General features: G+C 40.2%; 1 protein-coding gene across 13 annotated transcripts in view; it reads right to left on the bottom strand.

Annotated features, from left to right (window-relative positions):
• Positions 1-25,730, bottom strand: part of THRB (thyroid hormone receptor beta) — a 169,632-nt gene that overhangs the window by 8,032 nt on the left and 135,870 nt on the right. For 11 of the 13 annotated variants that reach the window (XM_064672943.1, XM_064672970.1, XM_064672933.1 and 8 more), the window contains 4 exons: positions 14,815-14,915; positions 10,850-10,997; positions 9,219-9,424; positions 5,924-6,070 (listed from right to left, as the gene is read on the bottom strand). In XM_064672943.1, the coding sequence (XP_064529013.1) occupies positions 5,924-6,070; positions 9,219-9,424; positions 10,850-10,997; positions 14,815-14,915 (602 nt within the window). Of the gene's footprint in view, positions 1-5,923; positions 6,071-9,218; positions 9,425-10,849; positions 10,998-14,814; positions 14,916-25,152; positions 25,501-25,730 lie in introns of those variants that run through there. The other 2 variants (XM_064672904.1, XM_064672915.1) reach the window with 2 other exon arrangements.

Here is a 25,730-nt window from a genome sequence, read left to right as displayed (position 1 = left end):
AACAACTACAGTGAAAAAAGGGACATGAAATAAAGGAAGAGAGAAGAGAAGAAAAAGAGAAATTAAAAAAAAACAAGCCTCTAAGGAGAAGGAAGAATAGTGGAAAAGAAAGAGATAACAGTAGAGGAGATATTGTGTGATGTTTTGCCTGTTTTATTATGAGCCATTAAACTAATGAGAAGTTCTCTTCCTACTTGAACTTTTTAAATAAAAACTTTTTTTTGGTAGATGTGATCTGACTATGCCTGCCCTTCACTTGCTTCCTAATTCTGAAGGATACATGGGACATCCATTTCACAGACGCCAAGCCTCAGGTCTTATCTGCCAGTAGCAGGAGTTACCAAAGACAGGAAGCTGGAACGTCAGCTCTACTCTCAACTGTGCAGATTTTAACTCTACCTACACTCATCACTTGAGTGTTGCTACCAGAGCATCTTTCAGAAGTGGGGTCAACAAATATGACTGAATCTCTGTCACATGTTGACCTTTCCTCCTCTCTCTGCAGAGACAGGCAGGGAGAAAAAACAAAAGGCAGGAACCTGAGGTGCTCACCTCTAGAGGCAGGATGTGCAATGCAGCACCATGGAACTGAGCTGAGCTACCTTGAAGGGTATTGACATAGCTTCACCCACTGTGGAAACAGTGATGCCTGAGACACTTAAAACTCACATCACTAAATTCTCCTCAATCTTCATCTTCTAAGCAGAAGGAAATACAAGAAGGAAACAACAGCAGAAATGCTGAAAAGTAAATGAAGTTTTCCTTATACTTCAATTACTCTGGGATGGGATGCTTGTTTTGAGGCAGGGGCCAATGGATGTACACAAACTAAGCTGGGCACTCACAGTGCTTCTGCATGTGTCCAAAGATGAAATAAAGAAGGAAAAGCAGCCATGAATATATAAGTGGCTATGGATGTTCCCTGTCATGTCCCTCTTTCATAGAGATTTACTACATTCTCAGCTTTAGCCTCTGTAGAATTAAGAATTGACATAATGTATAAATGGTCTCCTATGGGAGAAAGGATGTTTTTTTTCTCATAAACAAATCCATAGCCCACACAGTGTTTCTTCTATGAAAAAGATATGGGTTAAAAACCATAACTGAAATAAAGTTAACATGATGGTGCTCCTTCAAAAAGAAGCAAATATTTGTCATTTTCTTCATGCTGCAGAAAGAGCTATACAACAACTCAGAGGACAGCTGTCCTGTTCCTTTGTGTTCATGAGGAGTTGTCCCTCAATCTGCCATCAGACCTTGCCATCTATGGGTGTTAGGTTTACACAGGGGCTCAGCTGTAAACAAAGCTTGTCCAGCTGAGCCATGTAATGTACAAAGGTCATTGCCAATGATGCCTTGACTTCTTCATCCATGCTTCCTGCTTAGCTCTGACACAAGTGGGCCCATGGTAGCCAGGAGGGGTAGGAGATGTCAGATGGGCACTGACGTCTGTGTGTGACTGGCAAAGCTTTCTAAATTAAAAAGACTACCTTGGTATGTCACTGCAACTTCCCACCAACAAATGCCAAATCAGAGGAGACAGATTTCCTCAGACACTAAATGCTGCAGGGGCCTCTTGATCTATGGACACATTCCTCATATTTTAGGATCTTCACGCTTGGCCATCATTTCATTCTTTCTTGACTGATGGAGCCAATGATGAGGCTAGCCAGGATAACCTATTTACACAATGACAACTATTGATATTTACCTCTTCTTGTTCTGTAGGTGCTAGAGAACATACATAGCTATCCCTGACTGACCTTAAGGAAAAGTTGCCAGCCTCAGAAGAGTAAAATGCTGTGGCTGCCTTGCATTTCCTTCCTGACTGATGCTATTAGGACAAAACACTGTTCCTGAGTCAGGGAGCCCCATGAACTCACTGACCATAGTCACTCCCATTTTGAATGCCATTCACTTGGCATTTCAGCAGCAGAGTAAAGTGTTGCTTTGAAGTGTGGGTGAACAGGCAGGCATCCTTCCATGGCTGGATTGGGGATATTCCCATGTTAAAACTCCCATGACTGGGAATCCTAAGGGGCTCACAAGACTCAAAATTATTCAAATAACAATATATTACTCTTAACCATATTCTAATTAATTATACATTACTTTATATTATTATTTATTATTACATTATATTATATTATTATCATCCCTGCAGGGCCATGCCAACCCCCACCTGCAGAAAAGCCACCTCCAGTGAGTGCAAGCGACCAGGAGTGCAGTGATCAGTGTGGGTGAACAGCGCGTGGCACGTCAGCTGGGGCGTGGCATGGCACGTTGTGCAGGCAGGGTGAGGATACATTACCAGCTCCAGAGCTCAACTGGCATCATTGCCCTCTTGGGAGGAGCTCAGGTATGGTACCTACTCAGCAAGGAGCCAAGTTGCCTACCTCGCCAAAAAGAACGTAGCGACCTAGACAGAGCTCCCCCAAAAAAATCACATGGCTGGTCAGGTTTCAGGCTGTAGGGAGTGCCTAAGCCTTTCACTGGATTGTAGCAGAGACAGCATCTGCGTCAGATGTGATCACCATGCTGCTAGAAAACTATGACCTTATTGCCATTACAGAAACTTGGGGGGATGAATCTCAGATTGGAGTGTGACTACTGATGGCTACAGGCTCTTCAGAAGTGGCAAGGGAGGAAGCAGAAGCAGAGTGATTGCTTATACATCAAGAGGTGGACTGAGTGTGAAGTGTTGTCTCTGAAGAACATCCATGAGCTGGTCGAAAGCCTTCTGGGTAGGAATCAGAGACCAAGGCAACAAAGGGAACCTCATGGCTGGTGTCTACTACAGGCCACCTGATCAAGGGGAGCCCACCGACAAAGCCTTCTTTCTCCAGCTACAGGAGGCATCATGCTGGCAGGCTCTTGTACTGCTGGGGTACTTCAATCATCCTGATATCTGCTGGAAAAATAGCACAGCAAACTGTAGGCAATCCAGAAAACTCCTGGAATGGAGGATAAATTCTTGAGCCAGCTAATAGACAGCCCTACCAGAGCGGATGTGATACTGGATCTGGTGGTCACCAACGTAGCGACCTAATTGGGGATGTCAAAATTGGAGGCAGCCTGGGCTGCAGTGGTCATGCATTGGTGGAATTTGGAGTCCTGAGGTATATGGGTCAGTAAAGCTAGGCCACTGAACTTCAGGAAAGTGAAATTCCAGCTCTCCAAGGAGATGGTCAATAGGATCCCCTGGGAGACTTCCCTTAGGGACAAGGGAGTGGAACAGAGCTGGCAGATCTTTAAGAAAGTGTTCCACAGAGCATAAGAGCTAGCAAATCTCCAGGAGCAAGAAATTGGACAAGGAAGGCAAGTGGACAACATGGCAGAGTAGGGAACTGGTGGTAAAACTAAAGGGAAAGGTACTGGAAACAAGGACAGGTAACCTGGGAAGAATATAGAGAGGAAGTTCAGTTGTGTAGGGATGGAGTGAGGAAGGCCAAGGTGAAGCTGGAACTGAACCTGGCAAGACATGCAAAGAATAACAAGAAGGGCTTCTACAGGTCTGTTAACCAGAAAAGGCAAAAAAGGAAGGTCAAAGAAGGTGTACCCCCCTCATAAACAATACTGGTAAACTCATAACAACGAATGAGGAGAAGGCTGAGGTGCTCAACAACTTTTTTGCCTGTCTTCAATGGCAACCTCTCTTGAATGGACAGCAGGATGGGGACTGAGGGACCAAAGTCCTCCCACTGTAAGTAAAGACCACCTGAGGAACCTGGACACACATAAGCCTATGGGACTGTCAGAGTCCAAGCCACTCTCCATGATATTTGAAAAGTCATGGCAAAGTACCACGTGACCAGAAGAAGGAAAACATTGCACCCACCTTTAAAAAGGGTAGAAGGGAGGACTCTGGGAACTACTGGCCTGTCAGCCTCACTTCTGTGCCTGGGAAGATCACGGAACAGATCCTCCTAGAAGCTATGCTAAGGCAGATGGAGGCCAGGGACTGTGGTTTCAGACAGCCAGCACAGCTTCACCAAGGGCAAGTCCTGCCTCACCAACTTAGTGGCCCTCTATGATGGAGTGACTACATCAGTAGATGAGGGAAGGGCTACAGATGTCATCTATCTGGACTTCTGTAAAGCCTTTGACACAATTCCCCACAACATCCCTTTCTTTAAATTGGAGAGAGATGGATTTGATGGGTGGACTGTTAGGTCCAGATGGAAGTGGTCAACAGCTCCATGGACACCAGTGACAAGTGGTGTCCCTCAGGGGTCTGTGCAGGACCAGTGCTATTTAATATATACATTAATGGCAAAGATGAAGGGATTGAGTGTACTCTCAGCAAATTTGCAGATGACACCAATTTGAGTGGTGTGGTTGACCCACCTGAACAACAGGATGCCACCCAGATGGATCTGGACAACTTTTAGAAGTGGGTGTGTGGGAATCTCATGAAGTTTAAGAAGACCAAGTGCAAAAGTGCTGCACCTGGGTCAGGGCAACCCCCAGTATCAATACAGGCTGGGGGATGAAGATCGAGAGCAGCCCTACTGAGAAGGACTTGAGGGTGCTGGTGGATGAGAGGCTGGACACGAGCTGGCAACGTGGGCTTGCAGCCCAGAAAGCCAACCTTATCCTGGGCTGCATTCAAAGCAGCGTGGCCAGCAGGTCGAGGGACGTGATTCTGCCCCTCCACTCTGGTGACATCCATCTGGAGTGCTGAACCCAGTTCTGGGGTCCCCAGCACAGGAAAGACACGGATCTGTTGGAGTGAGTCCAGAGGAGGACCACCAAGATGATTAAAGAGATGGAACACCTCTCCTATCGGGAAAGGCTGAGACAAATGGGATTGTTCACTCTGGAAAAGAGAAGGCTTCAGGATGACCTAATTGAGGCCTTTCAGTACCTCAAGCGAGCCTACAAGAAAGATGGAGAGAGGGACTATTTAAAAGGGTATGTGGTGACAGGACAAGAGGTGATGGCTTCAATCTGAAAGACAGTAAGTTTAGATTAGATATTAGGAAGAAATTATTTCCTGTGAGGGTGGTAAGGCACTGGAATAGGTTGCCCAGAGAATTTGTGGATGCCCCATCCCTGGAAGTGTTCAAGGCCAGCCTGGATGGGGCTCTGAGCAAAGTCCATGTAGTGGAAGGTGTCCCTGCTAATGGCAGGAGGGTTGGAACCAGATGATCTTTAAAGTCCCTTTCAACCCAAACCATTCTATGATTCTATGAAAATTATTTAGATTAAGACTGAAATATTATTTCAGGATGCAGCTCTGATAGCATTTTTTAAATTAGGAAAAAAAATATAATTAGGCATTGCAACTAGTCCTTCAATAAAAATGATACCTCAGTGTAAATTAGATCAGCTTAGGACCTCTGCATTCCTAATGTGCAACCAAGTCTATTTACTGTATATTTTTGCATGTGAGTATCTACCTAAAATGACAATCCATTACTTTTGTAGACTCTTTTATGCACAACCTCCCTGTTCAGGAAAAGCATGTCTAAGGAACCCAATGAGGCAAGTGTCACTCCTGGATAGGGGTGCTTTCCTGAATTTGAAGAATTTTTTACTGTGTAGACCCAACTCTACAATACTGTACCTGCCAAGGAGCCAGAAGGACATAAGGAACTGTGTGCTGTAAGATTTTATTACACATATCAACAACGCTTCTAGACAGTCATTTTTTGTTCACTTGCTTTGTTCAAGGCCACCTCTAAAGACACATCTGAGTCCCTAATGAACCACAATAACCTCTAGAAAAAACCCTAATGAAATCAGGGTTTCAGTAATCATAAGAAAAAGAAAATTCATAAAATTCCAAATGATTCTAGTCCCATCTATTTTGAGTCTCTTTAATTTTAAACATACTGAATTTTTCAATTTCATGCCAGAGTATTTTGAATAGTTTTTAACAACAGGTGTATAAATGAGGAGTGCAAGGAAGTCTTCTTACCTCACAAAACATAGGCAACTTTTTGGCAAAATCCACCACTCTTGTAATCGCTGGTGTGATAATTTTTGTAAACTGGCTGAAGGCTTCTAAATCCACTTTCCCACCTTCTGGGGCATTAACTATTGGTGCCTGCCCAATATCTTCTGGCTAAGAATATAAATAAAGATATTTAAAAGAACAATCTATCTTAGAGCAATTACTTTATACTCTAAAATTAAAGTCCTGCTTGGTGGTGGAAGATATGCTAAAATAAAGAGTAACACTATTGGATTTATAAGTAATGTCCATTATATCACAAAACATAATTTATTTGTAAGGCATTTGTGAAATATGTGACTGCACAGAGAAATGGGTGACTGGTATGCTGCTACCCATCCTTTGTGGGCAGCTGCATTGTTGTGCACATGCAGTTTCTTCCTTGTGCTTGTATCTGAGTATTTTATGGGTGCAGCACATGTTACTTTTTCTTAAAAACATAGGTGTGTTGTTTCTTACAGCTGCTGAAAATTCTCAAAGTTTCTCTAAAAGCAAAGAGTTGAGATGACATGTTACCCCTCAGAAGATCCTGCGGGCTTTGCAGAATTGGGCACTTTCACCTATTCAAAGTCTCCACAGAACAGGTGGCCAGGTATCACAGAGCCCCAGGCAACTGCCAAGGCCAGTTTCCAAAACTGGGCTAAAATAACTGATGAGCAGGAATGGGATAACACAAAGCTGGTCTGGATAATGTGACCAGAATTTGAACTCATCTGGGTAAAATTTTGGTTGAAAATCACCTGTTGCATGGCTTCAGCCCAAGGCTTCTCCAAATGAGAAAAAAAAAAAAAATCACATTTTGAGCATTTCAATAGGAATATGCAATGAAATAGTTTCAAGCAAAATCTGCAATGAGTGTTTTTTCATTCCAACAGCACTTGAACTTGTTTACCTGATTTTTATGACAGCTGGTCAACATCACCATGTATTTTAAAAACAGGCATATCAAAGCTTTTTTGGTTGCTAAGTGTGGCTTTGCAATGGTAAAAGACGTGTCAAGGTTTCATTTTGTTCATATTAGAGTCAAAAACTAAATAAAACTCAGTGAAGAAAACTTTTAAGACTGACAGACTCCATGACATTTACATAAGACACAAACAGGAGAGGTGCTGAAAGTGCTGTCTCTAATAAAAACTTGTGCTCAGCCATTTTTTTAAAGTAACTCATAATAAAAGATCCTTCCACAGCTCTGTCACCAATCTGAATCCAAATCTAACTTCTTACAAGAAAAATCTCAGCAATGTGTTAATAAAGCAAGCACCAATTGTCAAGAAACAATGAAGAGGACTGGACTCAATTATCTGATGGTTTCTACTAAAAAACTCAAACCCAGTTCTAGGCTCCCTCCCTCCCTGAATCTTGGGTAACTAAACCACATTGTCTGTGTACTCATGATAAACAACCTTCATCACTTCCAAACAAGAAGACCAGATACTTAAAACCACACATAACTCTGTCAGGGAGAAAAAGAAAGAACACAGCATTTTCTCGGGAAAGGCAAAAGAAGCCAGGATCACTAGCTAAAGCTAACACACTGGAGAGCCCTTGCCACCTAATGCAACAGGAGAAGAGGTCCAGACCTCAAAGGAGCTCCTGTTGTCAAAGAACCAGCCTTAGCTACATAAGGACAGACCCACAGCTACTGGGGCACGCAATCAGCTTCTCTTGCTCTTCAATAGCTTGTGGCAGGGGCTTTCAAAGTCCTCCACCTGGGGTTGGCATGCCATCCCAGACCTTCCCTTCTGTGCTCACTGCAAAGTGTCGGTGAGCTTCCTATGCTTGCCTTGAAACCACTAGACTTCAGCATCAGGAGTGAAAGTCACAGCTGGTTCATGAACTGCACCTTACAGTTGCCACCCCTATCTCTGCCCCATCCCTCCCCTCTCCCAGTAGCCCTGTCATTACATCACCTCATGCACCTTTTGCTGGAGGTTCCCCCTCCACGGAGACAGTTTCCAGAGCCTGAAGTCCTGCAATGACCATTACATCACTCTCAGGGCACCTTTTGCTGGAGGTTCCCCCTCCACGGAGACAGTTTCCAGAGCCTGAAGTCCTGCAATGACCACATTTTACATGGTCCAGCCTGTTCATTCCCAGCCCCAACCTCAAGCTCTCTATCCAAAACTTGGTGATACCCAAAGAACAGCACTCCTGTCTAAGCAACAAAAAGCACCATTGCAGCTGCTTCTTGGTCTGCTAAAACCAGTACCTCAAACTTTGCTCTGCAGCACCCCTAGAAAGTACCCTCTTGCTTCTTGCCAGTGACCACTGGCTGTGGTTTTTCTGACTACACGCCAGTATGAACACAAGCCATTCATATAGAAATTTAGATGGTGTCACTGGAATCTTTAAAAAAAGTCATTATAAAAGAGATCAGCTGCTTTGAATACATAATTTCTCTTATCAATTCAACCATGAGTTGAAATTCCCATGGTGAATTATGCAGCAGGAGCCAGGCTTGCAAAAAGATGAGTATTCTCTATCTGATTTGCTATACACAGACTGTTAAAGACCCCTGTGTATTCCTGAAATGCAGTCGATAATCTCTCTTTTGTGTTGTATAAGCATTCTGCATTCTGCATTTTTCCCTTAAAAATCCATTTAGAAAAATCAAATAAATCCTTTTTTAAGGTTGAGCATCACAAATCACCCTTTATTTTCTAATCCTTAGTTACAGGATGAAAATGAAAGCTGTTCTGTAGCCTGCAATCCCAATGCTATAGTATATGTATCATCCTGTTCTCATTAATTTTTCTTTGCCTAATTTATTTTAATAATGTGTTCACCATTAACAAAAAGAAGGAAAGCCCACAAGTCATTAACAAAAATTACCAGCTTTCACCTAAAACTTTACATTGTTTTAACACTTACAATACGTTGTATGCTAGTCCCTAATAAAGACAACTATTCCTAGATATAATATATTAAATAAAATACGGTATGCATTATAGACTGCTACTGTTCTTAATCAGGAGTGAAACAATTTTTCTACCTTTTCTTATCATTGCACAATAAAAGTATCCAGTTGAGTTAGCGTTAACTCAGCAACATGCTGTTAATCTTTTGAAATACGTGATCTGATCAAACCTGAGGTTCAGGCAAGAAAAAGCAAGTAGTAACTACACAAAATCATCCCTTTATCATAAACATGAACACACTGGCAGATAAAATCTCTCTGGGGTTGCAATGCTGGGAAGGCACTTCAGAAGAAAGAATGGAACCTGGTTCCAAGAACAGTGTACAATGCTACAGCCCTTACCAGAAATTTCCTTTTCTGCTTCCAGTGGCTTCCTTGTGCATTGGTGGCCACATGTGCTTCAGTAACAATTTTGATCAGCTCCCATTCCTCATCCGTTGGCTCTGGTTTGTGCCCAATGGTTTTCTGCAGCTCTTCCCGACGTCTCTTCTCTCGATTTTCTTCTATCAGCTTCCTCTTTGCCAACCGCTTGCTGTCATCCAACACCACTAGCAGGGGAAAAAACATACAGAAATGGTAGGAAGCTCTTAAGGTTGTTTGAACTTTGGTCTTTTCTCTGCCTGAGGTACTAATTGATTACAAACACTGTAACTAATCAGTAAAGAAGTACCCTGGGAAGACCCACAGTTGAGACAGTTCTCTTATTTCTCCCTTCCAACTTCATTTTCTCAGAAGACTAGATGGCAAAGAATGACTTCCCCTCCTGGCAATGTTCTGTATACTGCCATTGCCTTCAGGGGGTTATTCCACCAACAAAATTAACATGTAAAAGCTTTGTGAGGTGTCAAAGTGCTCCTATAATGGACTTGGAGTAATCAATGTTGGGAAATATGCACTTCTGTTTTCTTTGAAGTAGTATCAGCATGCTCACTGCTCTGAAGTGTAGAATGTGTTCTACAGCAGAAGGTAACAAGGGTTGAAGAAAGTGGGAGTATTTATTCACAGGAGGCTCAACTGCCTGTTGCATGACACAAGCAGAAAAAAACGTGCCTATTGTTTTGTCTTTCTTTAATCCCTAGAAATGGTGTTGTTATGCAATGTTCCTGTAGAGTCTCATGACTTCCAGTGATGCCAGATAGGCAGGCCCTGAGGCTGCACATCTCTGATCACCATCTCCCTCGTGACCCAGGGAGATCCAGCCCCTCTCCTGAAGGTCTACCTGGCTACAATGAAATTGTCTCTTTTATTCTATTTCCCTTTAGACAGAAGGCACTGTTATACACTACATTAACAATGAAAATACTAAGTTAGACTATTTTTCTGTTGTTTACTGGGCCTGTTTTCCTGTCAGTTCTTCTGCAAAGGATTACACTGGTGACAACCATGAAGGCACGGGGGAATTTATGTGACTTCTGGGGGTTTTACATAACTTCTTCCCATTTGCACTAATTGAAGTTATTGGTGTAAATTCCTGTGCAATGGCAGGAAAAGAAGACCCCTAAGGGTTAATCTTACAGCCATATTTTCTAGTTCTTTAGAATGAGATTCGAATTCTTTGCAGCAGATAACTTCTTCAGGGCTAAAAATAAAACAAACAACTGCAGGATGACTCATACAATGACATTCAATTTCACATCCTCCAGAATTTTCTAAACAAGATGTTTTTATCTCAAGCAAAGTGTCCATCCAGATGCATTTCTCCCTCCTCTCCTCCAAAGAGTGAACATTCCTACTGTTACTCAGCTTGGTAAGGCCAGGAGAAGGTGGAGCCTGATGAAGGATAAACAAAAAATTACAGCCTTATGAAACTGGCTTGATGCAATGAGTGCAATTCACTGCTACAAGTTATTAAAAACAGAAAAGTGCTGGCAGTTCTGTTCTACTTTAACGACCTTCATCAATCAACATACTTTAAGCAAACACGGACATTGAAAAAAAAGGTACAAGAAAGAAAACCAGAAAAATATACTTACAATCTGTTGCCATGCCAACAAAGATACATTTTTTGAAGCGACATTCCTGGCACTGATTTCTTGTTACTTTGTCTATCACACATTTTCCTTCATATTTACAGGAATAGGTTGGATGGAGGTTCTTCTGAATGGTTCTTCTAAAAAAACCCTAAGTGCAAAAAATTAATATATTAGAAAGTATTAGCATTGAGCAATTTTATCAAACTGGGAGCCATTTTGCTTTGTTAGGAATGTACCTAAGTATGCAAGATAACATATTTCATTCCATGAAGCTCTCAGAGGGGAAAAGAACAAATCAGTTTTATAGCGTATGGCATTTCTTTGAGTTTCCTTAAAAATTAAAAACATATAGACATCTTAGGTAAATAAAGGTGTAAATAATGCTGTCTTGAGGCACAAATACTGTCTACCTTCTTCTTGTAGTCTTATGTTTTAATGTTTTAAATTTTTTTGTATATAAAGTAGGAGGTTTATTTTTGATTCCCTTTCCAAATTCTGTAATCGTTTTGAAGGATATTAGGAGGCATATACATAGTTTTAATTGAAGAGAAGCTTCTGCAAATGATAAGAATGGTGGTGTGTATGTGCTAACAAAGGATGAAGAACAAAGAGTTCTACTCCTCTTTCCACAAAAGCCAAATAACCAACCAACCAACCAAATCTGGGCAAGACTAAGAATTTTGCAAATACAAACTACACAATCTCTGTGTTTGGCTCTAAATAGTGGATCCATAATTTATAAATTTAATTTGTATTTACCACACAATTAAAATAAAATCCCCATCACCACTAAAGATTCCTCTCTATATAAATCCATTCTATTATCTATCTATCTATCTATCTATCTATCTATCTATCTATCTATCTATCTATCTATCTATCTATCTATCTATCTATCTATCATAATATAGACCTATACCGCCAATTGCAATAGATCCTAAGTTCGTGTGAACTAATGCAGTTCTGCTGAATTCACTGATTTATACATTCCATAAAGCCTGGCCCTAGGTAAAGAAATCAGATAAAATTTATCTCTGAACATTATGTATATAATCCTGGTGTTAATTTAAACATGACTTTTCTCACTGACTTCCAAAAAAGCTGGATAAACTCCCCAAGACTGCGAGACATTGACAAGATAGCCTGTAAAGCAAGAAATTCAGACTTCACTTTAATTTCAAGTTTCATCATTATTTGAGACTCTCTCATTCAGCAATGCAGCTTGGGATGACCTTGACATATAGAACACACGGACACCCTGGTCCTGTTTGACTGAGGCTGCTGAGAATGGCTTTAGTTTCAGTCAAAACAATGGCGAAATTCAAGTGAGATTTTACCTAATGAATAGTCTCTTCAGCTGGGATTTTATCTAATGAATAGTCTCTTCACTTCAGTAGGTGAAAGGTCTGTTTTTAATCATGTTAAATAACACCCAGTAAAATCTTACAGCAGTATGCAATATCTTTTAACACAGAATGTTGAATTAATATGTACAGGTAAGTCTGTATTTCAGCTTGAGCTCCTAACTCCCGTGAAGACAATAAAGAACCTTGTCCTCATTAGAGTTTTATCTTACAAGATTCAGGTTGAGCTAAGAGTACAACTCTTTATTCCATTATTATGTTAAGATTTGAAATGTTAATTAAACTGAACGGCATAAAGCTTGTGTGTGAGCCTTTGAAAGACCGGGACCAGATGTGTTGAGACAAAATCCAGGAAATCACAGGCAAGATATCCTTATGTGGGGTTTGGAACAAGTCTCAAACTCTCATCTACACGACAACTGGTTTAGTTCCATTCTCAACCCTGTGATGAATTCCTAGGATCTGCCACTCTCCTCCCTGAAGTCCAAAGATGGCTGTGGACAACCAGAGTCCCAGGGCTATCTCTGGTTACAGCAAGAGACAGAAAAGCCTCTGATGAATCTCAGCAAGTGGTACTGAACTTCTGTTTTCCAAACCTTGCATGAGACTTAATGTAGCTCTAGCTTCACAATGGCAAGGCTCTTCATCAGCTCTGTTGGGACCAGCTCATTTCATATTCTCGTTTCATTGCATTTATCAGAAACTTTTGCGAAAAAACTTCTTTGTCCACCCTTAGAAACAATGTATTAAAGAAGCTGCTCTCTACATTTGCCCAAACAGTTCATCACAGGAGTGTTATTTTCATCAATAAAAGAAATCACATTTTATTGGTAGGCAACAACTCTTTCTAAATTTCTTTACTATGCACCTATATAGCAGTAGATGCAATGGGTAAAATCTGAAAAAACATTTCAGTGATGTCAGAACTTGCTGTTTGTTTATTTGGGTTTAAATTCCTTACACTTTACTCTTCAGAAATCACGGGTGAGGATGTTTTTTTCATGAAAGCACTTGCCAAAGCAAATCTTTGGCTGTCAGCCCTGATTAATCTTGTTACAAAACTAAGGTGACTTTGAGTGGAAGCAAGTAGTAAATGTAAAATTAATTGGAAGTTGATTATATATATAGTATATTGATATATATAACTTGGCTGATAAATCACACAACTTGAAATGCGTATGCAGCTCCTCACAGAATTTAAGTACTTTTTGCAAATTGTTAGCTCAGTTCCTTGTGCACACAAGCAGTATTTTAAATTATGCATCAGACAGAAGTACTGTATCTGAAGATAAAAGTAGAGTTGTATGGTATGTCTCTAAAGTAGTTGGTAGGCATAAAAAGAAGTACTTCAGTTGGAGTAACAAAAACCTTAGTAGGAAAGCTGGCAAGAGATACAGCTGTTCAGCTGGGAGCAAAAGATATGTCATAAAGCCACAGTGCTGTTTACTTCCCATTATATCTGAATTAAATCATATCCATGTTATCATCTGTTATATGGAATGCAAATATGTAGGAATCACTTGTTAAGCTCCACAGTTCTTTTCAGATATAAATATTTTTTCATACCTAGTATGTATGTATAAAACCATTATGAATATTACCAACTATCTGCTATACACAGGATATTTAGGTCTCTGTGCATTTCATAAATGTAACTTAGGGCAATGCTATACAAGCAGAGCAACTACTTCACCACAAGAGTTACTGCAATGAGGGGCTCTAAAATCAATCCAAGCCCAAAATCTCGGATCAAAATGTTCCAGACGTTGGAGATGAACAGAATGAGACTTTTGTGGCTTAGTCTCATTACACTAGTCCAAGGCATGTGTGGTCCTATTTGTTCAGAAAAACAATAATTTTTTATTTTCTGCAGGAAAGAATAGCTTTCTTACAGGATCTCAAGCTATTCATGCATATTGATGGCAGTGAAATCATGTGAGATGTGCCTGATTCTGTTACTCATTTTTTTTTATTTACTTGCCCAAAGCAATCTCTTTTTTAATTTAATTTTGCATGTAGTTTTGGAGATGCAATTTAGGGCTGAAAGCACATTTCAGTATGCTTATGTTAAAGAAGTCAAAATCTTTTTGAAACTATTTTAATTGGGTGTCAATGCTTTGATGGATGTTACTGTTGTACGAGCATGTGGAAGGGATTTTGATTTTTGCCTTTTCACAGTGATGGTGAGAGGCATTGGAACACTGTTAATTGCTACAGACTCTTCATGGCCATAGGCAGAACCTCAGCTATTGCATAAACAGCTTCAGTGGAGTTGCTGGGAGCATGCTGATGTACTCTGGCTGAGAACATGGCTAAAGGAACATTAAAAAATGGAAATTCAAAAGCTAACTGTTAAAACAGCAACAGCAACAATCTAAATTTCTTGTTTTCTTTTCAGAAGCAAACACGGCAAAAATCAACTATATTCCTCATGCATATGAAGAGCAGCAGCATAGCCAGATATGGCTTATCGGATACGGTACTGGATGTTCTTATTCGCTTCTAATCTGTCTTTTATTTGACAGCACAGTCCAGGAAGCCTGTATAATGGAGGAGCTGGAGAGCTATTTCTGATTCCCACTTTCCCACTGTGCCATTTACCTTGCAACCTTCGCAAGTGATGCAGCGATAATGATATCCGGTGGCTTTGTCCCCACATACTACACATAGCTCATCCTTGTCTAAGTAACTGGGTATATACCCTGTAAAGAAAAAGAGGATGTGGCATGTAAACTCGATATGATACATTTGATATAAAAAGCTTATATTAAAATCCACTGTAGATCTTGTCTATCGGTCCCATACTTCTGAACTCACTGAATCTCCTGAATAAAAGTTCATACTATGTTACAGACTTATTTAAACACAGTCTTTAGTATCTTCTACTCTTCGGACTGTTTCAGCATTGACTGGTCAAGAGGGAGAAGTCAGAACATGATTGCTCTCTCCTGAGTGAAATACTACCTCAAAAAAATATTTATTGTTACCTCAAAAGGTTTGGTGTGAGATATTAAGGTAGCAGGGAGACATAGAACATATTTCTCTTCTATATTTCAGAAAAAAACTGATATACTTTTACACTGCAGAAGAGATCCCAGGTTTCAGCATGACTCAGGGACTTGGTAGCAAGAAATATTTACTGACAGATTGTTTGTTTTAAAACAGAGGAGTACTAGCAACAGATAGCCCAAGCTGTATTGATCATGCCTGACCTGGACGTGTTCCACAGGAACATTTAATACAGTCTGAATTTAGGGCAAAATATGTGGGCATTCAAATATATGTATGTGTGTATATGCATGTGTTAGAATGAAATCTTCTCTTCTGAAGTGGTTTACCAGATCCAACAAGTGAAATCAAATATTACTACTGTGAAAAACATTGGCAATGCTTGGTTCTTTTCCCACAATGGCATTTGCTTTGATAACATAAACATATTTTCAACTTGAGCAAAAAACCAAAGCAATTCTGATGGCAACCAAAAAGTAATTTTAAACTAAACACAACTTTTAAACAGGGAAAAATACAAACCTTTCAAAATCAGTGTTCATATGACTCATAACTAATGGAGTTACGGTACATAACTTTTTCTTCTGAAAAATCTCCCTGTGAAGATGTAACACAGAGATCTCAGATTCCCTTTGAGGGGAGAGAGGAAAGTGCAGCTATTTATGGAACTGCATAAGATCACTGAAGTGTTGTAAACTTTTCACAGATTCCCAGAATGGCTGAGGTTGGAAGTCACCTCTAGAGGTCATCTAGTTGGACACCCCTGCTCAACCAGGGTCACCTAGAGCCAGCTGTCCAGAGCCATGCCCAGATGGCTTTTGAGTACCTCTAAGGATGGAGACTCCACAAACTTTCTGGGTAATCTGTGCAGTGCTCTGTCACCCTCACAGTGAAAAGAAAATATTATTTTATTGTTCTCAGAAGGAATTCCTTGTATTTCTATTTGTGCTCATTGCCCCTTGTCCTGTCACTGGGTACCACTGAGAAGAGTCTGTCTCTGTCTTCTACTGTATGGGAGATCAGGTATTTACACAAATTGATATCCCCTGCCGAGCCTTCTCTGCTCCAGGCTGAACAGTCCCAGCTCTCTTAGTCTCTCCTCCTAGAACAGATGCTCCAGTTCACCATCTCTGCAGCCCTTTGTTGGACTTGTTCCAATATGTCCATGTTTGTCTTGAACTGGGGGAGCCCAGAACTGGACCCAGCACTGCAATGTATTCCACTAGAGCTGAACAGAAGGGAAGAATCACATCCCTCAACCTGCTGGTGATGATTTTCCTAATGGACCAGGATGCCATTGACACTCCTTGCCTCCAGGGTACACTGCTGGCCCATGTTTAACTTGCTGCCCACCCAGAGCTGCCAAGTACTTCAACCAAAAGCACTTTCCTGCCAGTCAGGACCCAGCCTGTACTGCTGCGCTTATTATTCCTCCCCCAGCGCAGAATTTGGCATTTCCCTTTGATGGAACTTCAAAAGATTCGTCTCATTCCATTTCTCTAGCCCGCCTAGGTTGCTCTGAATGGCAGCACATCCATCTGGTGTCCCAGTCACTCCTCCCAGTTTTGCATCACCTGCCAACTGTCTGAGTGCAATTTATGAGTGCAATGAGGGAGACTCCTTTGGATGTGGCTGCTTGTAACACTATCCATTGCCACTGGTTTGCTGAACCCATCTGTAGCACCACATGTTAGGCCAGACTTCAAGCTTGCTGTCTTTATGCAGCCCCCACACCAGGACAGTTCCATACAGCTTGGGGCCTTGCGACACCGGTCACAAGGAAGCCAACCAGCAACAAGACTCAGGGCAGCAGAAGGCTTTTGGAGGATGCTGCAAGAGGGGTGGCCATCATCTTCCTGCAACTAACATGCCAGAGCATCAGATCAGTAACAGACAGCTTAAATTAAAGTGCCTTCCTAAGACTATACTTCCAGAGGTTCTCCAGAAAGGAAAGCCCAAATCAGAGAGAAAACAGTTGAAATTAACTGAGTTTAAAACACTTAAACGTTATGGAGGCTGGTGAGTAGATTAGGTGAAAGTAAAGAAGGCAGAAAATATTTGTATGGCCTAGTTTGAGCATAATTATGAGAACCTCAAATTATAGAGGAACATATATCCCTCTTTTGTAAAGCCAGGAAGCAGCAGCACTCTGAAGCCATGCCTAGGTATGGGTTTCTCAGATCTGCCGATACTGGCATCTGAAAGGGGAGAGGGAGAATGAGCTTAGATCTTACTGATGTACCATACCAGTCTACAATACAGCAAGAGATCAGATTTACATTCAGGTTGCATTTCTCCAGGATGAACAGGTTATGCCTGGATAGACTGGTGGCCATGTGGAGCTGGTTCTGTGACCTTGAGGGTTGAGAGACAGCAGGGTTTCGACTCCAATTTACATCACTGACTCCTAATGGACATTATGCCAGTGGGGGATTAGCAGAGGCTATTATCTTCATCCTGCCCCCACTTTGCTCACACCTGCCTCTGCACATGCAACACATACACATCATAGAGCTGATAGAGGAGGCAGAAGAGGCAGCAAAGGGATGCAAAATTTTCCCCTAAATTTCTCACAAAGATCAATGGCTTCTTGTTATTGCTGGCTACTGCTATTCATGAAATGCAGACTTTATGTAGCATAAACTATGTCATCCAAAATTCAGTATCCCTGGTTTGCTTTCTTAAGAATTGCTTCTGAATTAAATGTCTTGATATTCCATTAAGTGTATAATCTGGTTAGTACTGCTCACGTAACGGCAACTTTGTTCTGCTGGAGGAGCAGAAGACCACTTGTCTAAACCACTTCCTTAAATATATACAGTAGCTCATGCACATGACCACTGCTGTCCACCTCCTTCTTGGAGTTTCAGGACTTTATCCAACCCAGGAAACAGCTTCCAGTCTGGCAGAAAAGACAATCTCCTATAAGCACTCCTAGTCAGAGATTAAAAATGGTATCCTCACATGAAACCACTCCCTGTTTTCCTGCATCAGAAGTGCTAAGTGCCACCTACTTAAGCTACTTAAATATTATGTTCAGTACTTTCGCAGGACTGCGCCCCTGTCACAAGGGAAGCACACATTTGGAACTCTTCTACCAATTCAACAGGAAACATGAATAGAAAAACCTTATCCCAAGAAATCACTGACAATAAAAGTGTGCAATACACATATCTTTTCTTTCTATTACAGATCTACACTTTTGTATATTTTTAACACTCTTTCCAACAGCTAATGGGGTCAGAAACAGCTAGAAAGCAGGAAAATTGAACCTTCAGTAGGTTCAATTTTTAAAAGATATAATTCAGACAAACAGATAGCACTCTAAAAGGAATAAGGGGATTTATATTCAGTTCTTACAAACTGGAATGTCCACTGCAAATAATTTCTAGTAGTGGCAAATATTCTGTATAACCTCTGTATAAATTCAATGCAATTTCATTTGAAAGATGTGTCGATAAGCAGCCTCAGTGCATTTTTGCTGTTTCTCAGAGTTAGAAACAGTATCAGCAGGAACAAATTCAACACTGTTTTTCTAAACATGGTACCAGCATGAAAGAAATGAATAGTGCAAATGGAGATTCTTGAGGAAGCTGTGGATGGCAGCAGAGTTATCTGTTAAATGGTTTGAGGAAGAAGCAGGGCAACAGGCTTGTCTCACTCCTTGCACCACTAACAGGAACTTGTCTCTCACATTGGCAAGTACTTTTGCTTCATGTGTGCATAACTCTGAACCAAAAATAAAAAACCCTACATGGGAAAGCAGATGCTGGACAGAGTAACTCAGGTGCTCTCTTGCGAAAGAAGAATGTCTGATAAGAAATCTCATGGGAACATTGGGTAGGTTCCTACTTCTGGTGTTCATATTTCATCCTTTATTTCTTTGTCAAAACCTGCTAAGTAAATAGCTATGAAGAACCATTCAAGAGCAACATCAACCTTATTGAACTGTACAATAACAACCAACATCATTCCTTGCTCTTTCAAGCCTCTGTCTGCTGCATTTCAGCATCCTCATGGACTATCATTTGGTGCATCCTGTATGATCCTGAAAGTTAACTATCTGTCAAGTCATACCTGACAATGTTTATCCCAATGCCCATCTTGGATCTTTGCTTTGAGTGGAGAATAACAATGAATGATCTTGATCTGCCGTGCCTGGTGTTTCCCCTGTAGCCTAAAGCAACATCTTTGCTCCCCAGACTCCCACCTGCCACTCTGCCTAATCTTACTGTCTTGGCAAAGCTAAGTACTCAGCAGGACCAACTGAACCTATCTAGATGAGTATGTCATATAATCCATTATAGTCAATCATGATGGTAATTTACAATACCTTTTAAAATTGTAACTGTAGCTTTCTAGAGGTACAGCAAGGAACAATTCCCTTCGATAGGAAAACACGCAATGAGTTTGCCCCAAGCAGACATAAGGACAGAAGGAGATCTGCTAACCTACGCAGTCATCTGAGGTACTCTTTCATTAATACTGTATGGATAGACTCTTGAATCACCATTTGCAGGAATGACACCTTAAAGCAGCATATGTGACCCTGCGCAGCATAAGAGGTTAGAGAGACACAAATGAGACACTTGGTGGCTATTCATCCATGTAACAGGGCAAAGAAATCTATTTAAACTAAAACAAACCATGAAAAATTATAGTGGTTGGTTTTCTTTTTCCTCTGTACCTGGCACACATTAGCAGAAAAAAAAAAAAAAAAGGCAGCATGTTTTGAGAAAAGTAAAGAACCAATTTCAGTTTTGTTAAAGCATCATTGCACAGACTTTATATTGCCAGGTCTCTGTCTGTACAGATAACGTGATATTGGGTTAGGGAATTAACTCACACCTTAAAAAAATATTAGAACCAAACCATACTTGACTGTTAAACAGGGATGTGAGTAACACTAATGCAAACAAATTATGCCTGTATACCAGATGTTCCTTACTAGCTTGTTCCTGATCCACCACAGACTTATACACTGTAGGCAGAAAACGCCATTTGCAGCTATTGCACAAAGACATTTGTGTTTTAAGACCATTATTCAGTATTTTAATTTCCCCCGTATACTACTAGAGTTATTAATTAAAATATATTCCCTGAAATCTTTCTTTCCCCCATCTGTTATGGTTTGCATGCCTACAGACCACACACTAAAATGAGGAGTTTAAGACTTATCAGTAAGCTGGTATTCACTTACTAGACACTGCAGTACAAAAATTAAAAAGATGAAAGTAATTACTACCTTGAGAATCCCCAGTTGTACTAAAACTGAAATGAAAATTCATATTGCTGTTTTACTGCTTCCATAGTCACCTTGAACTCTTTGCGAATTATAAAAAATTACAAGGACCATCCAGATATCATCCTTGACACACTTGTGTACAAAAAGCTTAAGTAGACTGATGGTGAAAGCATAGAGCTGAGAGAGAAAAAGCATACTCCATTCTTGTTTGTGCTGTTATCAATATTGATCTGAAAGGCTGGGCTGATACACTGATCCTTGTTTCCCACTTCCTTTAAATTACTCCCACTGAGAAAAATGGCTTATTTCTCTGAGAATATTGTTGAACAGGTTCATATATGTCTTGTTAGCTAGCTGGTTTGCTTTTCCTCAATTTTGATCTTTGTTGGCATTCTTTGATTTATGGAATGACTAAAATTTGGCAAGAGATTCTGCAAAGATCGAATCTGAAACATTTTTATAGCCCCTTTTCCCTTAATGACTTTTCAATGTACTAACCGTGTTCTTTGGGCTGATTCAGAAACCTTATCAGCAACAGTGCTTTTTGCATAGATGTGATGAAAACATTCTAGCTCAAACTGTGTTATCACTTAACTGCTGCAATCAGTACTGTACTTGCAGCCTTAACCAACTACAGGTAAAAAATACACCACTGTAAGTCAGACCATGCCATTTCCCCCTGCCCCACCCAAATTTAAATGTTTTATCAACAAAGCTTTGTATTGCAAGAAAGTGATTTATTTAGAAATCTAAGTCTCACTGAACAAAGAGAAGTATGACTTAGTTCACTTTCCCATCCTTCATCTGTTTATGGAAAGGTACTGTAAAGTAGAAGAAAACATGTTCCCATCGACTGTATTACAAAAGAAACATATAATTCTAAACGCATAATGATTTGCTGAATTATTCAATTTTTCTTACCAGTGCTATCTCCTTAGAGTGGTGGTCAAGAGCAAAATTAACATTTTTAAGCTTCAAATAATTGTCAACATTCTTGGAGCTGCTCTGCCACAAAGGCCAAGACGACAAATGCTCAGTGTTTCTGTAAGTTGATTACACGTACACATACTCCCTGCACTGATGAAGTGACATTTTGACATAACCTCCATGTTCCATTTTCTTAGCTATTCAGAAAGTACCCTAATATTTTCACACCGCTGAGAACGCAGTTTGGACTAAATTCAGGCACATACTCTAGCACTCACACAGTACGTATTCTCAGCTGCACATAAATTGCCTGAAAAAATATAAGGAGAAATAATTACGACAATTACAATTATAACAACAACAACAACAAAAATAACCTTAAAAGACCCTTTCTCCCACCATACCAACAGCCCTACAAAAGACGGCATTAACCCCACCTGGTATCTGGGAAGCAAAGTGAGACGCAGGGCTGAGGAGCCGGCGCTGCTACAGCCCGACTCGAGAATTCCCACCTGCAAACCCTCGGTGTGGGGAGCAGCCTTTGCTTACTGCTGTCCACTCCCACAGAACCCGAAGTTAAAACCTGACTTCATAGACACCTGCAGGCATCGTTCATTAACTTTGTCCGGGAAATGACCATTCAAAGGAAAGTGAAAGCCGACTCTCATCCCGTTTTAACTTTGCAGACCTGTTTCCCACGTTGTCCAAATGTCCAAAACACTGTGCGCACACCAAATGTGGCGAGACTGAGGTTTCCGGACTCCTGTACATATTTCTTTTGCACTTTCCTAACTGCATTATCTCTACTCTGTCACTGGGCACTTCTCCTCACCGTACGGGTGGTGTGAGGAGATCCAGGGACATTTTTGCCTATCTGCTCAGCCTCTGCACAAGGGTGGGGTGGCACAGGCTCACCCAGAGCAACACCCACCCAGCATGCAGCACTGCAAGCTCACCGTGGCTGGAAGTACCGTAAGAGACGAAAAATATTCCAGTTTAAGCTCTCTGGGACAAAACTGAGAATAGCATCTCGTTCTCACAATGATGAGCCCTGTTCTGCTTATCAGATTTCACAGCATTACGCAGAAAACAGCAGAAAACAAAGTGTTTCTGGCTGCCTGTTTCCTAGGGTAGGATCAGGTCCAAAAGAGTTTCCTCAATAAAACAGTAAGCTCTTGCACAAATGTTGTGCTACCACCTTTTAACAGCATGCATTAGAGCACAAAAGGTAATGGAGCAACAAGCAGATGCAAAGCTAAAACTACACCTCCACCTCTTGATTTTCTGGACTACAATTCTTTTCTTTCAATGTCAATTATTTCATCAGAATTTCTGACAGACAGTCAGGAAATAATAGTTTTTAATGTACTGTAATAACTGAAGTAGCTTTCTTATATTTTACAATAACTAGGTTTACTTTCTAAATACTTTTTTTTTCCTTTAGTGACACATTGTGGGGGTCTTGGTTTCTTGTTTTTCAAGTTATTTTCTGGATTCTTTTGAAGTGACATAAAGATAGAGAAGTAATTAAATACTCCTTCATAAATTAAAAGCTTTTCAGCATATAAAATGTTGATTTTTTTTTTTCTTCTCAGAGGGGAAACAAGACTTCAACCATTTAGTAACTTGCAAAAGTTTTGATAGGAGAGGAGTCCATGTGCTGCTGTAAAGTACAATCTGATTTGAACAGCATATTATTGAGATTACGACAAATTTCAAGGGACTAACAAAAATACCAACTGCAACAATCAAGACTCCTCATGAACACCTGCTTTGGGACTTAATTTTGTTTTAATGGGCTATTACCAAGGCTTCTCTAACAAACTGCCTTGCCCCCCCAATCAATTCTGGATCAATACAGACACACATGCCCTGTGAAAAGCCTTCTGTTCTTAGGACAGGATTAAAAGATTCGTTAGTTTTACGATAGCTTGGTTAAAAGATGGAAATTAAAAAAAAAAAAAAATGCACATGTTCCACGCAGTTTAGATCTCTTCTGCTTAACAAACTCAGCATTTGCAAAGGTTTGACAGAAGGGAGGCAACTTTTTATTGATTATCACAGTAATAAGGATCTAAAAAATCCCAAAGCACATTGCTCTGCCTCTGTGAATGATCAATTAAAAGCCTGCTTGAGATTCAGCTTCCTCCAAAATTCACCACCATTTCTTAGTGAAACGGAGGTGGTAGGAAACAAAGGCAGACACACAGTTTTTAAGAACAACTCTGTACTCTTTCAACCAAACAAGTACGAAAACTTTAAACAGAGCAGATGTCAGATGTCTGAGTACCGAAAAAACTTAAAGCTCTGACCTAGGTCTATAGATTATTATTTATAACCTTTAAACTTACAAAAAATATATTCCTTCACTGACTTTGCATTAACAAATCTTTATTTTTTCTAAGTTAATCCTGAGATAAACTTTTTCTTTAACTGAAAATAAGACATGGGAAAAGTCTACAAAGAGCCGTGAATTCATTTATACAAAACACAACAGCAGATAGACTTAAAAAGCACCTAAAATGTTGCAAAACATAAAAACATGCATTATCCACAACTACATTTAGTCTACAATTTGATGATGTTTTTACAGCTTCCCAGAAAACGATTTAAAAACCCATTTCCTTTATTATGAAATATGATGCTGTTTGAAGTATAAAATTAAGACATTTTTCTACCGACCATACAGATTTATTGCACCAAGTACTAATGAATATTGTCTGCCCAAAGGAAAATATTTCAGTTTTCCATGTAGTTAATAAAATTACACAGTCTACTTTTCACTACAAAGCTACCTTAAAAGTAGTAAATGGTGTTTTCCCTATCCACCTAATTATATCAGATTCATCTGGTTTTTGGATAACTGCACACAGAAAATCTGGTCTTAACAGAAAAAAAAGATTATTGTGGTACAATAGACTGTTTATTTTTATTCTTTAATAATGTGATTTTAAAGAAACACGGAGGACATATACTCTGTATGCGTCAGTTTGGCTGAGTTCAGAAAAAAACACACCGAAAACATTTCTAAGTGTTTGTTGGTATTTTGGGGCTCTTTTTAAATCTCCTTTACTTTCTTGAAGGCAAAAGAGTAAATTCTAAAACAAGGCAATGATTTAACCCTGAGAGGGAGCAGACATTGCACTCTAATTGCCCTTCACAAACATATTGATTATATCAACTTTCTGGATGCAGAGTAGTCTTTCTTACACAGGTATATTCTTGAATTCTCAGTCTTTTTTGCTTTGCATAATCAGAAACTACATGGTTTTCACTTAGAAGACAGTAACTCATTTCCCCCTACATATTTACAGTTCTATTTTCAAAATCTTTTGCCTGAGTTGTTGAGTAAACAGAGTTCACATTTACTGAAAACGAGGACTTATACTGTTTGTATGTAATCAGAAACACAGCTTTAAGACATAGAATATATAATGACGACATTTCAGAAGAGAAACTTTCTTATCTAGCTCACTGGTGAATAGCAAACAAACTTAATAGCCCCCGAAAGAAGAAAATAAGCAACGTATTTGCAAATGTCTCTTATAGATTAAGAAAAAGTGCTTGGAAATCCTCATCGCTCACCGAAAACCTTACAATCACCTAGCAACCTACATTACTGCTGCTTTCAATTTTGAACAGGCAGCCTTCACATTCAAAGATGCATCTGAGCCAACTGATGCAACTGTAAGTTTAAAGCAAAACAAAAACAAAAACAGAGATTATTTTTTTTTGTTATTTAAATAAAATGCCCCTACCTTTCTTCTGAGAGTACGATGGCGACTGCACTTGAGAAAAAGTAGGTTTTTCTTCTGTGAAATATTCAGGTTGGTTGTACTGATTCAGGGCCATGTCCATGTCAGAGTACTCGCTTTTAAACACGTTTCCAGGGTAACTACAGGTATAAGGCTGATTCACCGCCCAGGCCTGTTCCATATATATGTTGTTACTGTGCAGGACCTGAGCATCACAACTGCTGTAACCCTGATTATCTTCAATATATGTGCAATAATCAGTGGACTGCATGTAGCAATTGCTACCAGCAGCTGGGTGCACTTCATATATTTCTTGCATACAGTAGTTCATTTTGTTAGCCTATCTCAGCTTCTACTTTACGTACACACACACATGCATACACACGCAGGCATGCATACACATGGGTCGGGAGAGGAGCGATGAATATACACCAACAAAGTCGACTGCAAAACAGCCCGTTTTACTTCGGAGCGGCACCTGATGTGCTAAAATCCTATTTATATTGGGACGGCTTGTGAACTCCCCTGCCAGTCAAACATATTGGGAAGCAGATTTATGACAGTCAAAGGTCTTAATCTGT

The sequence above is a fragment of the Pseudopipra pipra genome, chromosome 1, assembly GCF_036250125.1.
Source record: "Pseudopipra pipra isolate bDixPip1 chromosome 1, bDixPip1.hap1, whole genome shotgun sequence".
Taxonomy (NCBI): Eukaryota; Metazoa; Chordata; class Aves; order Passeriformes; family Pipridae; genus Pseudopipra; species Pseudopipra pipra.
Note: the sequence above shows the minus strand (reverse complement) of the source record. Positions and strands in the feature narration are given on the sequence as shown.